The sequence below is a fragment of the Mobula birostris genome, chromosome 2 (assembly GCF_030028105.1).
Source record: "Mobula birostris isolate sMobBir1 chromosome 2, sMobBir1.hap1, whole genome shotgun sequence".
NCBI lineage: Eukaryota > Metazoa > Chordata > Chondrichthyes > Myliobatiformes > Myliobatidae > Mobula > Mobula birostris.
The window spans coordinates 122,128,907-122,149,471 of NC_092371.1; the positions used below are offsets into that span (position 1 = coordinate 122,128,907).

The following is a 20,565-nucleotide window of genomic DNA, read 5'->3' on the forward strand; positions in this document are numbered from 1 at the left end:
ATGGAGTGGTGCCACAAGAACAACCACTTACTCAATGTCAGCAAGGTCAAAGAGCTGATTATTCACTTCAGGAGGAGGAAATAGAGATCCATGAGCCAGTCCTCATCAGGGGATCAGAAGTGGAGAGGGTCAGCAACTTTAAATTCCTCATTATAATCATTTCAGAGGACCCAGCACGTAAGTGCAATTACAGGTGTCCCTCACTTTTCCAATGTTCGCTTTACGAAACCTCGCTGTATTTAGTTACCTGTTTTCTCTAACAGAAGGTGTTTTCACTGTTACGAAAAAAGGCAGTGCGATAAAAGCAGCGCGCGCCCTGAGCAGCCGCTCCTCCCCTGGATTCGGAACTGCATTCTCACCAGCATTGCTTAAACATGTGCCTGTGAGCAGCTGTTAGCAAAATGAGTTCTAAGGTATCAGAAAAGCCTGAAAGAGCTCGTAAGGGTGTTACACTTAGCGTAAAACTAGACATAATTAAGCGTTTCGATCGTGGTGAACGAAGCAAGGACAAAGTGAGTTTGGCTTGTGGAAGTTGACAAAGATGATGTTGAAGAGGTTTTGGCATCCTATGACCAAGAGCTGATAGATGAAGAGCTGATACAATTGGAAGAGGAAAGGATAACAATCGAAACCGGATACAGTAGCAAACAGACCGAAAGTGAAGTCGTCCAGGAACTGAACGTGAAGCAACTGCGTGAGATTTGCACTGCAATGATAAAGTACGACTTTAATTTTGAAAGGGTACGTCAGTTTAGGGCATATTTGCAAGATGGTTTGAACCCTTACAAAGAACTGTATGATCTAAAAATGCGTAAGGCCAAGCAGTCAAGCAAGCCTTCCACATCAGCCACAGCAGACGACGAGCCTCGACCTTCGACATCGAGGCAGGCAGACATAGAAGATGACCTGTCTGCCCTGATGGAAACAGAGGACAAGATGACACCCCAGTGTCCCACCACCCCAACCCCCCTGGGCCGCAGATACCAATCTGCGAAAAATGCAGCGGTAGCCAGGATACACCCAGCACATCTGTAAGAAAGAAAGCTGAAATAAACAAGCTAATTAATTAGGTGCCACTCGGCACATAATTAATTAGCTTGTTTATTTCAGCTTTTTTCTTAAAGATGTGCTGGGTGCGTCCCGGTACCACTGTACCCCTGCATGCTTCGCAGATCAGTATCGGTTCGCTGCCCGGAGGTTGGGGACCACTGCACCACCCCAGCCTCCGACGACTCAGCCTAACACACCATCATCAGTGTGCTTGGCACTGTCTTCCCGATTCCGCTAAGTAATATGACACTGTACATACATTATTTCTACTTTATACAGGCTGTGTATTTTTATGTGTTATTTGGTATGATTTGGCAGCTTCATAGCTTAAAGGTTACTGGAGAGTGCTTGCGCCGTGTTTTTGCTGACGGCACTTGCGCCGTGTTTCTGCCGAGAGCGCTTGCTTGAGATTTTCGCTATGAAGAACAGTGCAGGCAATGATTGTAGAGAAGTATTTCTACTTTATATAGGCTGTGTATTCATCATATCATTCCTGCTTTTACTATGTTACTGTTATTTTAGATTTTAGGTGTTATTTGGCATGATTTGGAGGTTATTTTTGGGTCTGCGAACGCTCACAAATTTTTCCCATATAAATTAATGGTAATTGCTTCTTCGCTTTACGACATTCTGGCTTATGAACCGTTTCACAGGAACGCCCTACCTTCAGATGGCGGGGGAAACCTGTACAAAGAAAGTATGGCAGTGCATCTACTTTCTTAGAAGGTTGCAAAGATTCGGCATGACATCTAAAACTTTGATAAGCTTCTACTGATGTGTGGTGAGAGTATATTGACTGGGATAACTTCACTTGCTCCATCATTGGACTGTTCCTACAACCTATAGCCTCACTCATTTCCAAGGACTCTTCATCTGATGTTCTCAAATTTATTGCTTATTTATTATTATTTTGTTTTTTTCTTTTTTTTTGTATTTGCACAGCTTGTTGTCTTTTGCACACTGGCTACCAGCACTGTTGGTGCGCTCGTTTATTGATTCTATTATCATTATTGGAATTATTGAGTATGCCCACAAGAAAATGAATCTCAGGCTTGTAAGTGGTGATGTATAGTTGCAAGAAAAAGTTTGAGAACCCTTTGCAATTTCCTGGTTTACTGCATTAATTACTCATAAAATGTGGCCTAATCTTCATCTAAATTACAATAATAGACAAACACCATCTGTCTGAACTAACAACGTACAAACAATTGTACTTTTCATGTCCTTATTGAGCACTTTGTTTAATCATTCACAGTCTGGGCTGGAAACAGTACATGAACCCTTGTATTCAAAAACTGGTAGAACCTCCTTTCACAGAAATAACATCCACCAAACGTTTCCTGTAGCTGCACAATAGTGATGAGGAATTTTAGACAATTGCTCCATACAAAACTCTTGCAGTTCATCAATATTTCTGGGATACCTTGCATAAACATTCCTCTTCAAGTCATGCCACTGCATCTTAATTGAGTTAAGGTCTGGACTCTAACTTGGCCATTTCAAAACACAAATTTTCTTCTTTTTAAACCATTCTGTTGTTGATTTACTCTTGTGTTTCGGATCATGGTCTTGTTGCATCATCCAATTTTTATTAAGCTTCAGGTGATGGACTGCTACCCTGACATTCTCATGTAAAACGTTTCATTGTTCCCTCAACGATTGTAAGCTGTCCAGGCCTTAAGGCAGCAAAGCAGCCCCAAACCATACTTCTTCCACCGTGCTTCACAGTTGGGATGAGGTTTTGGTGTTGGTGTGCAATGCCCCTTTTCTTCCAAACATATCGGTGTGCATTTCTGCCAAAAAGTTCAACTTTTGTCTTATCTGTCCACAGAACACTGTCCCAGAAGCATTGTGAAACATCCAGCTGGTTTTCTGCTAACTTGAGACGTGCAGCGGTGTTTTGTTTTGGTGAGAAGTGGTTTCATCTGTGGTGTCCTTCCATGAACACCATTTTTGTTCAGGGTTTTTCTTATAGTGGACACATGAACAAGTGCCTTTAGCAAGTTGTACAGATTTCTGCAGGTCTTTTGCTGTTACCCTTAGGTTCTTTTTCACCTCCTTCAGCATTTCACGTTGTGCTCTTGGTGTGATCTTTGCAGGATGCCCACTCCTAAGGAGAGTATCAACAGTACTGAATTTCCTCCATTTGTAGACAATTTCTCTTACTTTGAACTGATGAACACTCAAGTCTTTCGAAATACTTTTGTAGTCTTTTCCAGCCTCATGGATCTTTACAATTATTCTTCTAAGGTCTTCTGAATGTTGTTTTGATTGAGGCATGATGCACATGAACAGATCTTTCTTGAGAAGAGCATACTATGTCAGCAACCTGTCTTTGTGTGCTTTTGTTTTAATAGGACAGGACACTTCCACAACCCACACCCCTGATCTCAACTCACTGATTGGAACACTTGACTCCAAACAGCTTTTGTAGAAGGCAATACCTTAGAGGTTCACATACTTTTTAAACCTAGACTGTGAATGATTAAATGGTGTACTCAGTATTGACAAGAAGTACAGCTGTTTGTGTGTTATTAGTTTAGGTAGATTGTGTTTGTCTATTATTGTGATTTTGATGAAGATCAGACCACATTTTATGAGTAACTAATGCAGAAAAGCAGGTAATTGCAAAGGCTTCACAAACTTTTCCTTGCAACTGTATATGTACTTTGATAATATATTTACTTTGAATTTTGAAGTTGAAAGCATTCTATCTGGATGCATAACACCTTCGTACAACAACTGCGCCGCACATGACCACTAGCTGTAGAGAGTTGAGGACAAATTTCATTGCATCATGGTAATTAGTCTTCCCTCTATGGACTGCGTCTCTACTTCTCGTTGCCTCAATAAAGTAATCGGCATAATCTAAGAACTCATTTATACCCCAGACATTCTTTCTTCTCCCTCTCCGATGGACAGAAGATTTTTTAAAAAAGCCTAAAAGCAACTCAAGGAGATTCATGACTGAACTGATGTACGCTCAGTCATACGATGGACTCTTGACCTCATAATCTACCTCGCTATGATCTTACACTTTGTTTACATGCAATGCACCTTTTTGGTAGCTTTTACACTTTACTGTGCATTGTTATTGTCTTATTGTATCTCAATGCACTGTATGATCTGTATGATTATGAACAATATGCAAACTTCTCACATTACCTTGGTATATGAGACAAAAATAAACCAATACCAATAATTATTGGAACAGTCCCTTTGCCATTATATTTCTGATCAATAATACCATGATCACCATCTCATTATTCCATTTTATCGACATTATTTAAGTTTGCAACTATTAATAATTTTAGTACTGTACTGCTGCCGCAAAAAAAAAAACTAATTTCATAACATACTGCTCAAGTCAGTGATAATAAATCTGATTCTGGGGAGAAAAATAATTAGGGAACACAATAAAAGAAATAAAATCCACAAAAAAGATATCTAAAACTTGCATTATAATATGTTCATAATAAAATCTGCAGTATGTATATTGAGAAGATAAAGGATAAAAGAGTATACCCAACTCTGAAAGACAGGTGAAGATGTAAATATAGAAAGAAAATGCCTAACGCACAAAATGTTGGAGGAACTCAGCAGGCCAGGCAGCATCCAGGAAAGAGTACAGTTGACATTTCAGGCAGAAACCCTTTGGCAGGAAGCTTCTGAAGCTTCTAAACTTATCCATTAGAAGAAGCAGGTGTTAAAGTCCATTTATGATGGTTATGTTTATCTCTCCATCTAAATTTTACTTTTGGATTTAAAGTTGCAAATATCATTTTTAAGAAAAGGTTTCAGCCTGAAACATCAACTATGTTTTCCTAGATGCTGCCTGGCCTGCTGAGTTCCGCCAATTATTTTGTGTGTGTTGCTCAGATTTCCAGCATCTGCAGATTTTCTCATTTGTAAGAAAATGCCTAACTGTACTTCATTGTTTTCATGGCAGGGGAATGGCACAGGTAGAAATCATAAAATTAAATTGAAAGGAGAAAAATTAAAGAACAAATGAGAAAGATGCAGTATGTAAGGCAGCCAATTCAAAAACTGAAATCTCCTGACAAAGTGTCATCAACCTGAAATGTGGTTCCTTTTTCTACAGATGCTGTATGACCTACTGTGTTTCCAGCATTTGCTGCTTTTGCTTCTGAAGCTTCTAAACATCCATGAAAAGAAACAGGTGTGAAAGTCCATTTATGTTTATCTCTCCATCCATATTTTACTTTTAGATTGAAAGTTGCAAATATCATTTAATTATTTAAAAAAGGGTGGAGAAACAAGAAAATACATAACGGTCCTTCCCAGGTTATGAACACCTGACTTGTGGACAGCCCATACATATGAACAAGTGTTTAGGAGGCCAGTGGGATGAATGGGGATGGATTTGCAGCTGCCGCAGGGCTGCAGGCATCGTCTACTGGGTGGGAAAGGGACATTTCCTTGTGCCTTCTTTCTCCAATCCCTTTCCCCAACACTTGAGCACCAACAATCAGTGCAACCAAGATCCTACGATCTTGGAGCACTCAACATTGAGGAGGCTTACTCGCTCATTGACTGAGTCAGTCAGGCCAGCTGCCAGCCCACTCTCCCCATGTCTGCTCGTTCTTCCATTACAGTTGTTTCTGTTCATTTCTGTTCACTTACAAACAGTTCAGGCTATGAACAGTTCTCAGGAATGGAACCCTGTCATAATCTCCAGCACTGTCAAATTTAAGGCCAGTTCTGAGAAATTTGTATAACTTATTTGCGAAAACAAAGCAAAGCTATGAGCCGAAGGAAAAGGGTCAACAGCGATTTACAAATGGAATATCACATTTGTCTTAGATAGTTGATTATCTCAAGTCAGTCACTAACAGGGTGAAGAGTGAATTGCTAAGACTGCAAATGATAACATACCGTATGAAATTACAGATAAAAGTTGTAGAGTGCCCCAGTGTTATATAGCACCTGATGTACTCACTCGTACAGCACTCTAGTGTTATAGGGTGACCAACCCAGGCTCACCAGTAAAGTACTATGGTGTTAAGACAGTGATACATCCATACCCACTGGTAACTGTCACGTGTTACACACTGACAGATCTGTACGTGCCAGTACTGGACCCCAATGATTATATAATGACAGATCTGTGCATATCAGTCCTGGACATCAGTGTGATACCAAGAGCACTGGACGCAAGTACAGTGTTCATCAGTACAAGTTCTTTCATAGCTGTATGCATAAGTAGACGCAGGTTAAATGTGGTCCAGTTTCCAGATCAGATCTGCTCTTCAAACGCCCAGTTCAGTAAGCTCTGTCCACGATATCAACCATGTTCTAAACAGTGAAATAGAAATCAAACCCTATCCTACCATCTATAGCCCCAAAGCACTTCTCCTGATCCTCATACACTTCAGCCCATTAACACTAAAAGCAGTTCATTTTAAGGAGATGGTGTGTCCGGGGGATTTTCAGAAATTGTCATAACCTTGTTATTGCGGTACCTGGTGTGGGAAGCAGACAAATGAGAAAGAAACAGGTCTTGCAGGTCATCTGTTGTATACCACAATACGAACAGAAGTCCATGACAGTAGAAAGCCAATTTTTTACAAATCACAAGGTGGAATTCTTCTCATCTCTCATGTTTAAAAATATGCAAATTTAATGCTTCCTGACAAAGTTAGTCATCAACTTTGCCTGAAAACTAGATTTTGAAGGGGGGATATTTCACTTGATGGGGCAAGTGTTGAGTAAGTTTATATGACATTGTGTACCTGGATTCTCAAAAGCTCTTTTTCAAGAAGAGTTAGCACTAATAAAAAGTACAACTACAGAGAGATGTCAAAATGAGAATAAAAGGGAGATTTGTTAAGTGCTGAGGAGACTAAATATGTTCCAAGCCTGCATCTCTGCTACCAAGTTAACCCAAATAATTAAAATCTGTGTCGTTTGGCCCCATGATTACATTGTTGAAATTACTGTAACTATACGAGACTACTAATTTCATTAGGATAGTTGATTTTTTGAGCTTTTCATGTCAAACAGTTATAGTCATTCATACTAATAGGTATTGGGTCTGCATGCAACTTAATACTAAGGAAAAATCACACAAGTGTATGCAAGTTTGGATTTTAAAATATGTATGATAAAAATCACCCTGAGAGCCACAGAGGAAGAACTCTCTGACCTTTTCTCAGTGTTCGTCAGTCTGAAACCTAAATACAGCTCTGAATGTTCTGCAGAGCTCTGCACCTGCGTCACTTCTGATACAACTGAGAAGTCACCCCAGGATAGCTGCGCCCTCCTCCTCCGGACTAACATGCAGGAAATGGCACGGTTTGTAAACAAGTGAATTGTTTAAACTCGTGCAGGACCAAAACTACGACTAAATGCAATGCCATCGTTGAATACACCACTTCTTTTTAATTAAATGCAGCCATCTAAGACAAAAAATGCTGTGGTTGAATACGATGGAGCAATGATTATTAGCCAAGACAATTTAACGGGGTTGTAAGTGGGCCCTACAGCAGGAAGGGTTTGCAATGATTTATGTTTTGCGCGCACACACATTTATATATATATCTAGATACACAGCACAGCACACCATACACCCGACGAGGCGAATACCTGCTTGAGGCCTCCCGGCGAATCCCATCAATTTGCGGCGTCAATTGACGCCAGCCTCGGCCGCCAATTCGCACTCACCCGCCCACTCGGCTCGTGCTCTTTCCGACGGCTCCACCACGCCGAGCCGGCGGCGCATGCGCACGCCCTCCACCCTCCTTGCTGGCCCAACCATTGCCTGACAACTTCTGTAGATTCTAGCGGACCAGTAATCCTATTTTTTTCCCTTCGAAAAGCGGTCCATTCCCGTTTCGTTCTTCCTCCCTCCTCCTAGGAGATATGCCTTAAAGCATCATATTTCTCAAAGTAATGCAGTCAGCTGGGTTTGGGGTCTTACAGCGGTCCTGTTCGCACGGACCTGGACTTTGCCGCTGTTGTTGCTAAACAAAACGGTGTTTTGCTACTTCTTTTAAAAGAAGAATTTCCAAAACATGTCAGTCCCAGTAAACCCTCTCTCTACCACTGCGGTGTATGATGTAGTGGTTGTAGGATCCTGTATGACTGATTTGGTCAGGTTAGTGTACGCATTGATATTTCAGAGATATCTCTGTGAGTACGTTTATTGAAACACATTGTTATAGGTGCTGGAATTAAATATTTGATTTTGCTGAAAGATTTCTCAGTGTAATAAGTTGAAACTGGTTTAAATATTTAGTCATATATATCCTTTTGGCAAAAGATAATTGATGCTTAAGTTTATTAGAATGACATGTATGCCCAGAGTGTAAATGCTATGAAAATTAGCTTTTGGCAGCAATAACACTGTACTTGTTGTGCCAATAGATTATGTTCCCAGAGGTTACTTGCTGAAGAGAGAGTATTTATTTTTAATCTGCGTAAATACTTGTAAAGTAAGTCCAACCACAAACGAGAAAGTCTGCAGATACTAGAAATTCAGAGCAGCACACACAAAACGCTGGAGGAACTCAGCAGGTCAGGCAGCATCTGTGTCCTATCACCTTTCAAATAGTGTCTTTCCGCTCCTTCACCTTTCTATTCTGGCATCGCCCCTACTCCTCCTTCCTGGAGAAAGGTCGAAGCGTCAACTGTTCTTTTCCATAGATGCCACCTCCAGCATTTTGTGTGTGTCCCTTTAAAGTAAGGCTATCCCAGTTCGAGAAGAATTTGTGGGAAAGTAAACATTGTGTGCATGTCTAGGCTACCTCACCCTTTTATCTGTATAATTGGAGTCTTTTAAGTTTTGTACTTGCTCCTTAGGCTATATTCCTTTGATATGCTATACACTAGTTTATGGGTAGGAGGGTGTTACCTATTGTCACTGTTGTGACCATATTCACCAGTAATGAATTGTTCAGCCCAACAGCCCTGGTGTACAAAGGAATTGAATCTGAGGGGCTATCATCTTGAACATTTCCCATACCAAAATATGCATCTTAATGTATTTTATTTTCTCCAATATATTTCCAATAGTGAAATATCAATTTAGTATGTTCCATTCATTACATGTGCTTCAAATAGTCCTTAAGTATTTTACTTCAAATTGTAGTTATGAGAATGTGTTCTTGGATCTTGCCCATTTATTCATTTGCTATTTGGCATTTTCCTTCTGCATGTGTTGTGTAACTTTAGAGGTAAGTGCAGGGGTGGCAGGCTTTACAGTACAGGCAATCGGGGTTCAATTCCCTCCCACTGCTGCCTGTAAGAAGTTGTACATTCTCCCTAGAATGTGTTGGTTTCCTCTGGGTGCTCAAGTTTATTCCCACAGTCCAAGACCTAACAGTTGGTAAATTAAACAAGTCATTATAAGTTGACCTATGATTAGGCTAGGATTAAATTGGGTGGGGGGGGGGGATTGTTGAGCAGCTTGGCTTGAAGGGCCAGAAGAAAAACAAATAAGAACATAAGGAAGAGCATTTGATTCCTCCTATTTTTCTCCAATTCTCTGAGATCATAACTGATAATTTACTTTAGTGCCATCTTCTTACATAACTCCATATTCCCTTGATGCCCGTTAAATGCAAAAATAAATAGAAGTACGTGTGTTTATGAAGGTTGAGTTGTTTTGGAAGGACAAACTGACTGTGGATTCTATGGCTTCGCTGCTGCCTGGTGAAAATAAATTGGAAGTCCCTTAATGAATCCTGTTGAGTGTGGTTTAATATTTTTTTTCAAGTTTTGCTTGTGAGCAAGCTGGGAGGTATAAACGTCCATGGCATTTGTGGGTGTTCTGAGGAGGTTGCTTTCAAACCATAAGTTCATTGAGCTGCCTGCCCGATGGTGGCAGTTGTAGTTTTGAAGGCCCAAGATTACTTTGAATTTTTGGGTGTACAATATCTTTGTGCGGTTAAACTGATCTTAATGCAGCTACTTGATTTACATTGTTTCTTGGTACAGGAATAAGTTAGTGAACACACTAGGGGATATATTGGAAGAGCAAGGGAGGTGTTTTCAGTCTAAAGCTAAATATCACAAACTGATTGTTTAGATAGGAATACTCTTTGTGAAGGAACTAACTTTCGTAGTTAAATTGAAAGTTGGTCACCATCCTTAATTTAGAAGATTATGGATACAGAGTGGAGTGTAGGTATGCACTTAATATCTGGAAGAAAAAGATCCTCTATAAAGCCACCCCTAAAGCACCATAGCACCAAGCTGACTCCAAACAGAAAGGATTCATCACAGGACTTTGGGAAATGTGGACCACTTTCTATTATATTTAGGCACTTTGAATGATTGAATGTTCTCATTGATGAAATTTATCACTGTTTTGAATACACCAGTACAGTCTTCAGTTGTATGAAGAAATGGATATATGAAGATCAAGACCCAGCACAAACCTGGTGATATGTCTGGGTGGTAGAGATCCATGATTCTGAAATTGGGACTAGCTACTGCAGGCATCTCAAGGCACTGAAAATGTATCACTAATTCCTTCTCTGCAATATGCTCCAAATTCACTGAAGGGGCAAACACTCATGTCTCCCCGAAGGCCATTATCACCAGTGATGAGGTCCTATTTGGCTTCATTGAAGGAGGCATTATATTTGTACTAAGACCATAAGGTATAGTAACAGAAGTAGGCCATTCGAACCATCGAGTCTGCTCCACTATTCAATCATGGGCTGACCAGTTCTTCCAGTCATCCTCACTCCCCTGCCTTGTCCCCATATCCTTTGATGCCCTGGCTAGTCAAGAACCTATCTATCTCTGCCTTAAATACACCCAATGACTTGGCCTCCACAGGCATTTGTTGCAACAAATTCCACAGATATACCACCCTCTGACTAAAGTATTCCCAGCACCAGACTCTGAAAAAGTCACTATTCCAGCTTTTTGTGGGAAGCCATTCTAGGATGGCTTCGGGTAAATGCAACATCTCCATTGACTCCTGGGAATCTCTTGCCCTTGATTCCCCAAAGAGGCAAAGGAACATTGAGGATGGTACTTAAAACCTAAACGCTATGCGTAAAGAACATACCTTGTGCCTTGCATAAGTGGCAGATGGAGGAGTCTAACTTATAGTGCCTATAAAAATCATTCACACCCCCACCCCCCAGAAATTTTCATATTTTATTGTTTTACAACATTGAATCACAGTGAATTTAATTTGTAACAGAAAAAGACTCTTTCTGTCAAAGTGAAAACCAATCACTGCAAAGTGATCTAAATTAATTAAAAATATAAAACACAAAATAACTGATTGCTGAAGTATTTATCCCCTTTAATATGACACACCAAAACATTACTGTTACAGCCAATTGGTTTTAGAAATCACTTAATTAGTTAAACACAGACCTGTTTTTGGAGACCTGTGTGCAGGCAAGGTGTTTCAATTGAACGTAATAAAAATATACCTGTATCTGGAACGTCCAACTGCTAGTGAGTCAGTATCCTCGCAAAAACACACCATGAAGACAAAAGAACACTTCAAGCAACTCAGCAGAAAGGTTATTGAAAAGCACATGTCAGGAGATGGATAGAAGAAAATTTCCAAGTCACTGAATATCCCTTGGAGTACAGTTAAGTCAGTCATCAAGAAATGGAAAGAATATGGCACAGCTGTAAATCTGCTGAGAGTAGGCCATTTCAAAAACTGAGTGACCTTGCAAGAAGGAGACAAGTGAGGGAGGCCACCAAGAGGCCTATGACAACTCTGGAGGAGTTGCACGCATCAGTGGCTGAGACGGGAGAGACTGCACATACAATTGTTGCTTGGCTGCTTCACCAGTCATGGTTTTATAGGAGAGTGGCAAAGAGAAAGCCACTGTTGGAAAACGCACATGAAATCTTGGCTAGCATTTGCCAGAAGGCATGTGGGAGACTCTGGAGGTAGCTGGAGGAAGGTTCTATGGTCTGATGAAACCAAAATTGAGTTATTTGGCCATCAGACTAAACACTATATATGGTGTAAGCCAAACACTACACATCATCAAAAACACAATCCCTGCTGTGAATTATGGTGGTGGCTGCATCATGCTGTGGGGATACTTCACTGGTACAGGCCCTGGAAGACTTGTGAAGGTAGAGGGTAAAATAAATGCAGCAAAATACAGGAAAATCCTAGAGGAAAGCCTGATGCAGTCTACAAGAATTCTGTGACTTTGGAGAAGATTTGTTTTCTAGCAAGGCAATGACCCCAAGCATATAGCCAAAGCTACACAGGAATGGGTTAAAAACAACAAAGTTAATGTCTTGGAGTGGCCAAGTCAGAGTCCAGATCTCATTTCAACTGAGAATTTGTAGCTAGACTTGAAAAGGGCTGCTCAGTCATGAGCCCCATGCAAATTGACAGAGCTTGAGCAGTTTTGTAAGGAAGAATGGGGAAAAATTGCAGTCTAGAATTATAAAGCTGAAAGAGACCTATCCACACAGACTCAAGGCTGTAATTGCTGCCAAAGGTACATCTACTAAATACTGACTTAAAGGGGTGAATACTTATGCAATCAATTATTTTGTATTTACTAGAATGTTACCTAGGTTTCATCTCCTAAGTTACAGAGAAAGGTTGAACAAGTTGGGTCTTTATTCTTTGGAGCGTAGGAGGTTGAGGGGGGAACTTAATAAAGGTATTTAAAATTATGAGGGGGATAGATAGAGTTGACATGGATAGGCTTTTTCCATTGAGAGTGGGGGAAGATTCAAACAAGAGGACATGGGTTGAGAGTTAAAAGGCAAAAGTTTAGGGGTAACATGAGGGGGAACTTCTTTACTCAGAGAGTGGTAGCTGTGTGGAACGAGCTTCCAGCAGAAGTTGTTGAGGCAGGTTCGATGTTGTCATTTAAAGTTAAATTGGATAGCTTATATGGACAGGAAAGGAATGGAGGGTTATGGGCTGAGTGCAGGTCGCTGGGACTCGGTGAGTGTAAGAGTTCGGCATGGACTAGAAGGGCCGAGATGGCTTGTTTCCGTGCTGTAATTGTTATATGGTTATATATTTAATAATTGTAATTCATTTCGATCATTTTGTAGAGATCTGTTTGCACATTGATCAACAGAAAAAGATTCTTTGGTATCAGTGTCAAAAAAGGCAAATTAAATCCACTGTGATTTAATGTTGTAAAACAATGAAACATGAAAACTTCCAAGGGGGTGAATATTCTTTATAGGCACGGTATAAGCTTCTTGCCTACCTGTCCTATTGGCCTCCTCCTTCCATATTTGTGGAAAATTCTGTATGCTCATTTATCTCATTAATCAACTCAGTCCACAGAACTGCAAAGTAACCTATTCCCATTCTATTGGGCTTCCTAAGAGAGGAAAACAGCTATAAAACATAGAAACTGATTCCTTGGCCCAACTATTCAGTGCCAATCAAGTTGCCTATATTTCCCTCTAAACATTTTCTATCCATGTAACTGTTCAAATGCCTTTTAAATATCATAACTGTACTTGCCTCTACCACTTCCTCTGGCAACTCCTTTTGTATACAAAATCAAAGTTGAGTTTATTATCATACGCATAAGTACATACATGCACAGATGCTTCACAGGCACATAGCATCAGATATACAACATTCACAAGAAATATATATATTAAATATACTATATACACAAAAACACAATTAGAACAAAGTGCATTTCAGTGCAATGTGGTCACAGAGTTGCTGCACTGTGGTAATGATTGAGGTTGTGCAGGTTCATCCAAGATCCATATGGTTGAAGGAAAGTAGCAGTTCTTGAACCTGGTAGTATGGCACATCAGGCTTCAATACTTTCTGCTTGATGGGTAACTGGGAGAAGATGACATGGCCCAGATGGTGGGGACTTTTGATGCTATATGTTGCTGCCTTGAGGTTGCCTCATGTAGATAATTCCATTAGTGGCAAAGGATGTGCCCATGATGTATTAGGCTGAATTCACTACGCTCTCAGGCTTCTTACATTCCAGATTGCTGTACTAGGCCATGATGCAATTAGTCAGGATACTTTCAATAGCATGCAAGAAGAAGTTTGTCAGATGTTTGGTGATGTGGAATGTTGTTAATCTTCTTAGAAAGTAAAGAAGCTGGCACGCCTTCCTTGCGCTGGTTCAGGACAGGTCAACTGATATGTTAATGTCCAGGAATTTAAAGCTGCTGACCCTCCTGCCATTCCACCAATGTAGACTGTTATATTCATACCCTCTTTCCCCTTCTTGCAGTCAACAGTCAGCTCTTTAATTTTACTGACATTGGGTGAGAGGTTGTTGCTTAACCACGTGTCTTTATCAACTATGATTTGTATATGGCATTGGAGCTGTGCTGAGCCACGTGTGTGTAGGGAGTAGAGAAGCAGGCCAAGGATTCAGCCTTAAGGTGCACCTATGTTAACTTCCAGCTGGGAGGAGATGTTGTTACCAGTTCTCACTAAATGAGGTCTACGGGTAAGGATGTCAATGATCCAATTGCTGAGGGAGGTTCAAAGGTCAAGGCCTAGAAGCTTGATGATGTTTGGATAGGATGATTGTATTGAATGCTGAGTTGTAGTCAATGAATCTACGTTTATGTATCTGAGAGGTTCCTAACCTGGGATCCATGTACCCCTCGGTTCATGGTAAAGGTCCATGGCATAAAAAAGGTTGGGAGCTCCTGGTGTATCTGTTGGTCCAGAGCAGAGTGAAGAGCCAGATAAATCTCATCTGCTGTTGACCTGGTGTGCATGTAGGCAAATTGAGGTGGATCCAGAATCATCTTTGAGACAGGCTGATTCATGCCAAAATCAGCCCACCACCCTATCATGGAAAAGGTTGCCCCTTAGGTCCTTTTAAAACTTTCTCCCTCTCACTTTAAGCCTATCCTCTCTAGTTTTGGGTTTCATTACCCTTGAGAAAGACTTTGACTATTTATCTTATCTATGCCCCTCATGATTTTAGAAGCATCTATAAAGTCACCTCTCAGCTTCCAACACAGCAGGAAAATAAGTCCCAGACTATCTAGCCAATCCTTATAACCCAAACCCCCAGTCCTGTAAACATCCTCATAAATCTTCTTTAGTGTCTGATCCTCCTGCCTAAATTTACAGGATGTCTAAATTTATCTTTGTGCCTTTTGTAATATTTCTGCAAGCATAGCAAAATTAAGAAGGAAATAGCCTTTTGGAGATAATGTAGGGTGGCATTGTGATGAAACAATTATTACAGCTAAGTAAGAGTCCTAAATACCCAAGTGCAATCCTAATCTCTGGTGTTGTACGTGGAATTTTCATGTTCTTTCTATGACTGCTTGGATTTATTCCAGGTGGTTTGCTTTCTCCAACATCCCAAAACCATGCTGGTACATCATTTGATTCGTGTTTGGTATTTGATGTTCTTGTTGTTGTTTGCATGGTTTGTTCTCTTGCGTATGGAGGGGGTTGATAGTCTTTGACAGCTTCCATGGTTTTCTTTGATTTGTTGCTCCCTGTAGAAGACGAATCTCAGAGTTGTATACTGCATACACACTTTGATAATAAATGTACCTTGAACCTTGAAATGCTATGAAACGTAATGAAGAGTGCTGGACCTAAGTGTTAACTTTTTCTGTTTCCACAGATGCTACCTAACCTTTATGTTTACAGCATTTTCTGATTTTTAATCTGTTTTCTGTAATCTAATTTTCATTGACTGTAAGTACCTCTTGGTATAGAGATAGCAAAAAGAATCAAAGGAAAATTTTGGGGTATGTGAGAAAATAAGAAGCTGAGGTACAAGGGAATGAGGGAAGGAGGTAATAGGCAATAGGACTTATAGGCATCCGTTAGTCTCATGAGACCATGGATTTGTGCCTTGGAAGGTTTCCAGGGCGCAGGCCTGGGAAAAGTTGTATGAAAGACCGGCAGTTGCCCATGCTGCAAGTCTCCCCTCTCCACGCCACTGATGTTGTCCAAGGGAAGGGCACTAGGGCTGATACAGCTTGGCACCGGTGTTGTCGCAGAGCAATGTGTGGTTAAGTGCCTTGCTCAAGGACACAGCATGCTGCCTCAGCTGAGGCTCGAACTAGCGACCTTCAGATCACTAGACTGACACCTTAACCACTTGGCCACGCGCCAACACAGGCAGTAGGACTACTGGTGGAGGAACACAACAAGTCAGGCACACCTATGAAGGGGAATAAGCATTTGACATGTTGGCCTGAGACTGCTCATCAAGACTGAAGTATCAACTGATTATTCCCTTCCATAGATGCTATGTGACTTGCTGGAGTTCTTCCAACATTTTGTGTGCATTGCTGTATGTTTTCAGCACCTGCAGAATCTCGTGTTTTCTGCAGGTGCTCGAAATCTATGGGATTAGTCTGCTTGGAGCCAGCATGTACTTCATGGCTTCTTGTGATATAATTAGTAAATTAGGTTATCATTATTCTGATCTACATGTAGCGGCCACTTTATTAGTGCGTGAGGTAACTAATAGAGTGGCCACTGAATATTATCGTATGTTCATGATCTTTTACTGGTGTAGCCCATCTACTTCAAGGTTCAATGTGTTGTGCAGTCAGAGGTGCTCTTTTGCACACCTGTTGTGACATGCTTATTTGAGCTGCAGTTACCTTCCTGTCAGTTTGAACCAGTCTGACCCTTCTTCTATAATTTCACTCATTAACAAGGCATTCATGGCCACAGAAATGCTGCAAATCAGATTTTTTTTTTGTTTCTCACATGACTGGCTAATCAGATATTTGTATTAATGAGCAGGTGTACAGGCGTACCTAATAAAATGGCCAATGTGTGTATTTAATCTTTTATGTATTGCGTGGGATCTTTAAATTCTTTATTTTATGCTCAAGGAATATTTGACTTTGAAATTATGTTTGTTCTTTCAATTCAACTTCAGGTGCCTCTGAAACTGAATTAGCATAGTTTACCTCAGTGCTTTGATAGAGACTGCCGTGGGTTCTGCACTTTACCATTTGCTATTCTTAAGCAATCAATCACCCCTATTCTTTAGCCTTATGACATTACAAATTCTACAAACTGTGTCATCTAACATAGGAAATTTTTCATTCATTACATTTGTGATGATGCTGGGACAATGTGTGATGAGAATTTCACCTGCTTGCTCTTGCAGTTCCTGTGGATTGGTGCCCCACAAAGCACATGTTATGTAGGGCGGCACGGTAGTGTAGTGGTTTGCGCATTGCTTTACAGCACCAGCAATCACTGATCAGGGTTCAATTCCCACTGCTTGCTGGAAGGAGTTTGTATATTGTCATGGGTTTCTTCCAGGTGCTCTGCTTTTCTCCTACATTCCAAAGATGCACAGTTAGGGTTGGTGAATTATGAGCATGCTATGTTGGCTGCCCAGCACGATCTTTGCTGAATTAATTTGACACAAACAATGCATTTCACTGTATGTTTTGATGTTTCGATGTACATGCAACAAATAAAGCTAATCTGTCTTTAAAATATGCACCTTCAAATAACCACTGTTAGAGAACTGATGGCGATAAATAACTCCACATAATAATTTAACTAAAATTGCTTACACTAAGTACGTTATTTTCCTTAATTTTTAAATCATACCAAACTGGGTTAAATTCCAAATATGGTAAGGTGAGCCACTAGTTAGTGTGACCAGCAATAACACGAAGTTAACATAGAAACATAGAACGTAGAAAACCTACAGCACAATACAGGACCTTCGGCCCACAAAGCTGTGCCGAACATGTCCTTATCTTAAAACTACCCAGGTTTACCCATAGCTCTCTATTTTTCTAAGCTCCACGTACCTATCCAGGAGTCACTTAAAAGACCGTTTCCACCTCCATCACTCTGGCAGCCTATTCCACGCACTCACCACTCTCTGCATAAAAAAAACTTACCCCTGACATCTCCTCTGTACCTACTTCCAAACACCTTCAAACTATGCCCTCTTGGGCTAGCCATTTCAGCCCTGGGAAAAAGCCTCTGACTATCCACACGATCAATGCCTCTCATCATCTTATACACCTCTATCAGGTCACCTCTCATCCTCCATTGTTCCAAGGAGAAAAGGCTGAGTTCACTCAACCTGTTCTCTTAAGGCATGCTCCCCAATCCAGGCAGCATCCTTGTAAATCTGCTCTGCACCGTTTCTATGGTTTCCACATCCTTCCTGTAGTGAGGTGACCAGAACTGAGCACAGTACTCCAAGTGGGGTTTGACCAGGGTCCTATATAGCTGCAACATTACCTCTCGGCTCTTAAGTTCTGTCCCACAGTTGATGGCCAATGCACCTTCTTAACCACAGAGTCAACCTGCATAGCAGTTTTGAGTGTCCTATGGACTCAGACCCCAAGATCCCTCTGATCCTCATACTGCCAAGAGTCTTACCATTAATGCTATATTCTGCCATCATATTTGACCTACCAAAATGAACCACCTCACACTTATCTGGGTTGAACTTCATCTGCCACTTCTCAGCCCAGTTTTGCATCCTATCAATGTCCCGTTGTAACCTCTGACAGCCCTCCACACTATCCACAACACCCCCAACCTTTGTGTCATCATCAAATTTACTAACCCATTCCTCCACTTCCTCATCCAGGTCATTTATAAAAATCACGAAGAGAAGGGGTCCCAGAACAAATCCCTGAGGCACACCACTGGTCACCGACCTCCATGCAGAATATGACCCATCTACAACCACTCTTTGCCTTCTGTGGGCAAGCCATTTCTGGATCCACAAAGCAATGTCCCCTTGGATCCCATGCCTCCTTACTTCCTCATAACCCATTGGCTGAGTCACTACCACTTTCTGTTTATTAAATGTAGCTCTGTAATATCCATGAGTGGGGACAACATCAATATGTCTAGCAGAGGAGTTATTGAGATGGCCATATCTCCCAACAAAAATAACATTGTCTCAGGAGCAGACAGCATCCCCACTGAAATCCTAAAACTTAGCACAAGAGTCAGGTCTACTGGATATCAGTGATCCCTGTTCTCCCAAATGCTTCTTAAACATGGCTACTTCTACCAGCTATCCCAAGGGACAGGAAAGAATACTATCTGTGCAAAATTCACTAAATTTGCTGGAAGGATCAGCAAATCAACATTAATATTCAATCCCAGGACAACACCTGCCTAGTTATTGTTGATCAACTCAATGACGCTTATATGCCTAACACCTAACTCCTGAAACAAAGCTTCTGGTTTGAAATCTCAAACATGAGAAAATCTGCAGATGCTGAAAATCCAAAGTAACACACACAAAATGCTGGAGCAAATCAGCAGGTCAGGCAGCATCTCTGGAAAAGAGTAAACAGTCGATATTTTTGGCTGAGACCATTCTTCAAGACTGTGAGAAAAGATTGCATCTCCACTGACTCTTGGGAACCTCTGGCCCACAGCTACTCAGTGTGGCGAAGGAACATTGAGAATGGTGTGGAGAACCCTGATACTTGTTGAGAGCACGGCAAAGCCCGGTGTAAGTGCCAGATGGAACACACCACTCCACAGGTTACCTGTTGCACTGAGAGCCACCTAATACCCCATCTTTGGAGGAGTCCACAGTTTCCACTTCGTCCTCATTATTCACCCCAGAACCCGCAAAACTGGAGTGAATCAGGTCATCCATGTTCCTTGGGACTGCCTGAAATGGAATAGTGGTCAAAGTCTTTAATGGAGGGAAGTGAGGGCATTTAGAGCAGAAAATGCTGGAAGCACTTAGCAAGTCAGGCAGCATTTGTGGAAGGGGGATGATAATAAATAACTTCCCATGATGCTTTAACTAAAATTGCTTCTGTCAGAACTTGAAAAGTAGTTGCATTCCAGCCTAACCTGCTGACTATTTCCAGAAACTTCTGCTTTTAATTCTGATTTCCAGTATCTTTGGTTCTTTAAGTTTCAGTTAGTGCAAAGGAATCCTACCTAGATTATGAATGATTTGAACCTTTGGTGTGCTACCTCTTCTGTGTTCCGTTTCTGCTCTATTTTTCTTGGACCTTTTGCCTATTTGGTAGATTGCAAATTCAATATGCCTTGTTTGACAAAATACATATTTGAAATAACAGTCAGCATCTGTGATTAATTGACATGTGATGCAGTTTCCTGTAGTGTTGATAGATCTTGTTCACTTGCTCCATCTACCCTCTGTACTGTATGTTCCTACACTGTGATCGTGCTTCATAAGCAGTTTAGATAAAAGGCTGTATTGAATGCTGAACTATTCTAAATACAGCTCAACGTCAACCAGGATTAAGCAACGGGCTTGATTGGTATCCCAAACATCATATGGAGCATGTCCTCCCCTCAGCATTAGTGCATCTTAGCTGCAGGGTGCACTCCCTATAAACCACATTATCCAATTACTGTAGCACCTTCCAAACCTTACCTCTGCCATGAGGAGGATAGTGGTAGCAGGTGCATGCCATCACCTACAGGTTTGCCTCCAAATCACTGACCACCCTCATATCATCACCATTCCTTCATCAATGCGGGGTCTAAATCCTGGCATCCCCTTCCCAATAGCACTGTAGTGGTACCTGCAACAGAAGGACTGCAGAAGATGGCTCTTTGCC

At 41.1% G+C, this 20,565-nt stretch overlaps 2 protein-coding genes across 5 annotated transcripts in view; one reads left to right on the forward strand and one right to left on the reverse strand.

Moving 5' to 3' along the window:
- Positions 1–7,798, reverse strand: part of babam2 (BRISC and BRCA1 A complex member 2) — a 226,559-nt gene extending 218,761 nt beyond the window's left edge. Inside the window, exon 1 of the mRNA XM_072247241.1 lies at positions 7,657–7,798. The gene's annotated coding sequence lies outside the window, so the exon portion shown is untranslated. The remainder of the gene's footprint in view (positions 1–7,656) is intronic.
- The window catches only part of rbks (ribokinase), a 155,834-nt gene continuing 142,575 nt past the window's right edge, over positions 7,307–20,565 (forward strand). The window contains exon 1 of one of the 4 annotated variants that reach the window (XM_072247261.1): positions 7,307–7,365. In XM_072247261.1, the coding sequence (XP_072103362.1) occupies positions 7,349–7,365 (17 nt within the window). In that variant the 5' untranslated portion in view covers positions 7,307–7,348. Of the gene's footprint in view, positions 7,366–7,803; positions 8,168–20,565 lie in introns of those variants that run through there. The other 3 variants (XM_072247278.1, XM_072247270.1, XM_072247252.1) reach the window with 3 other exon arrangements.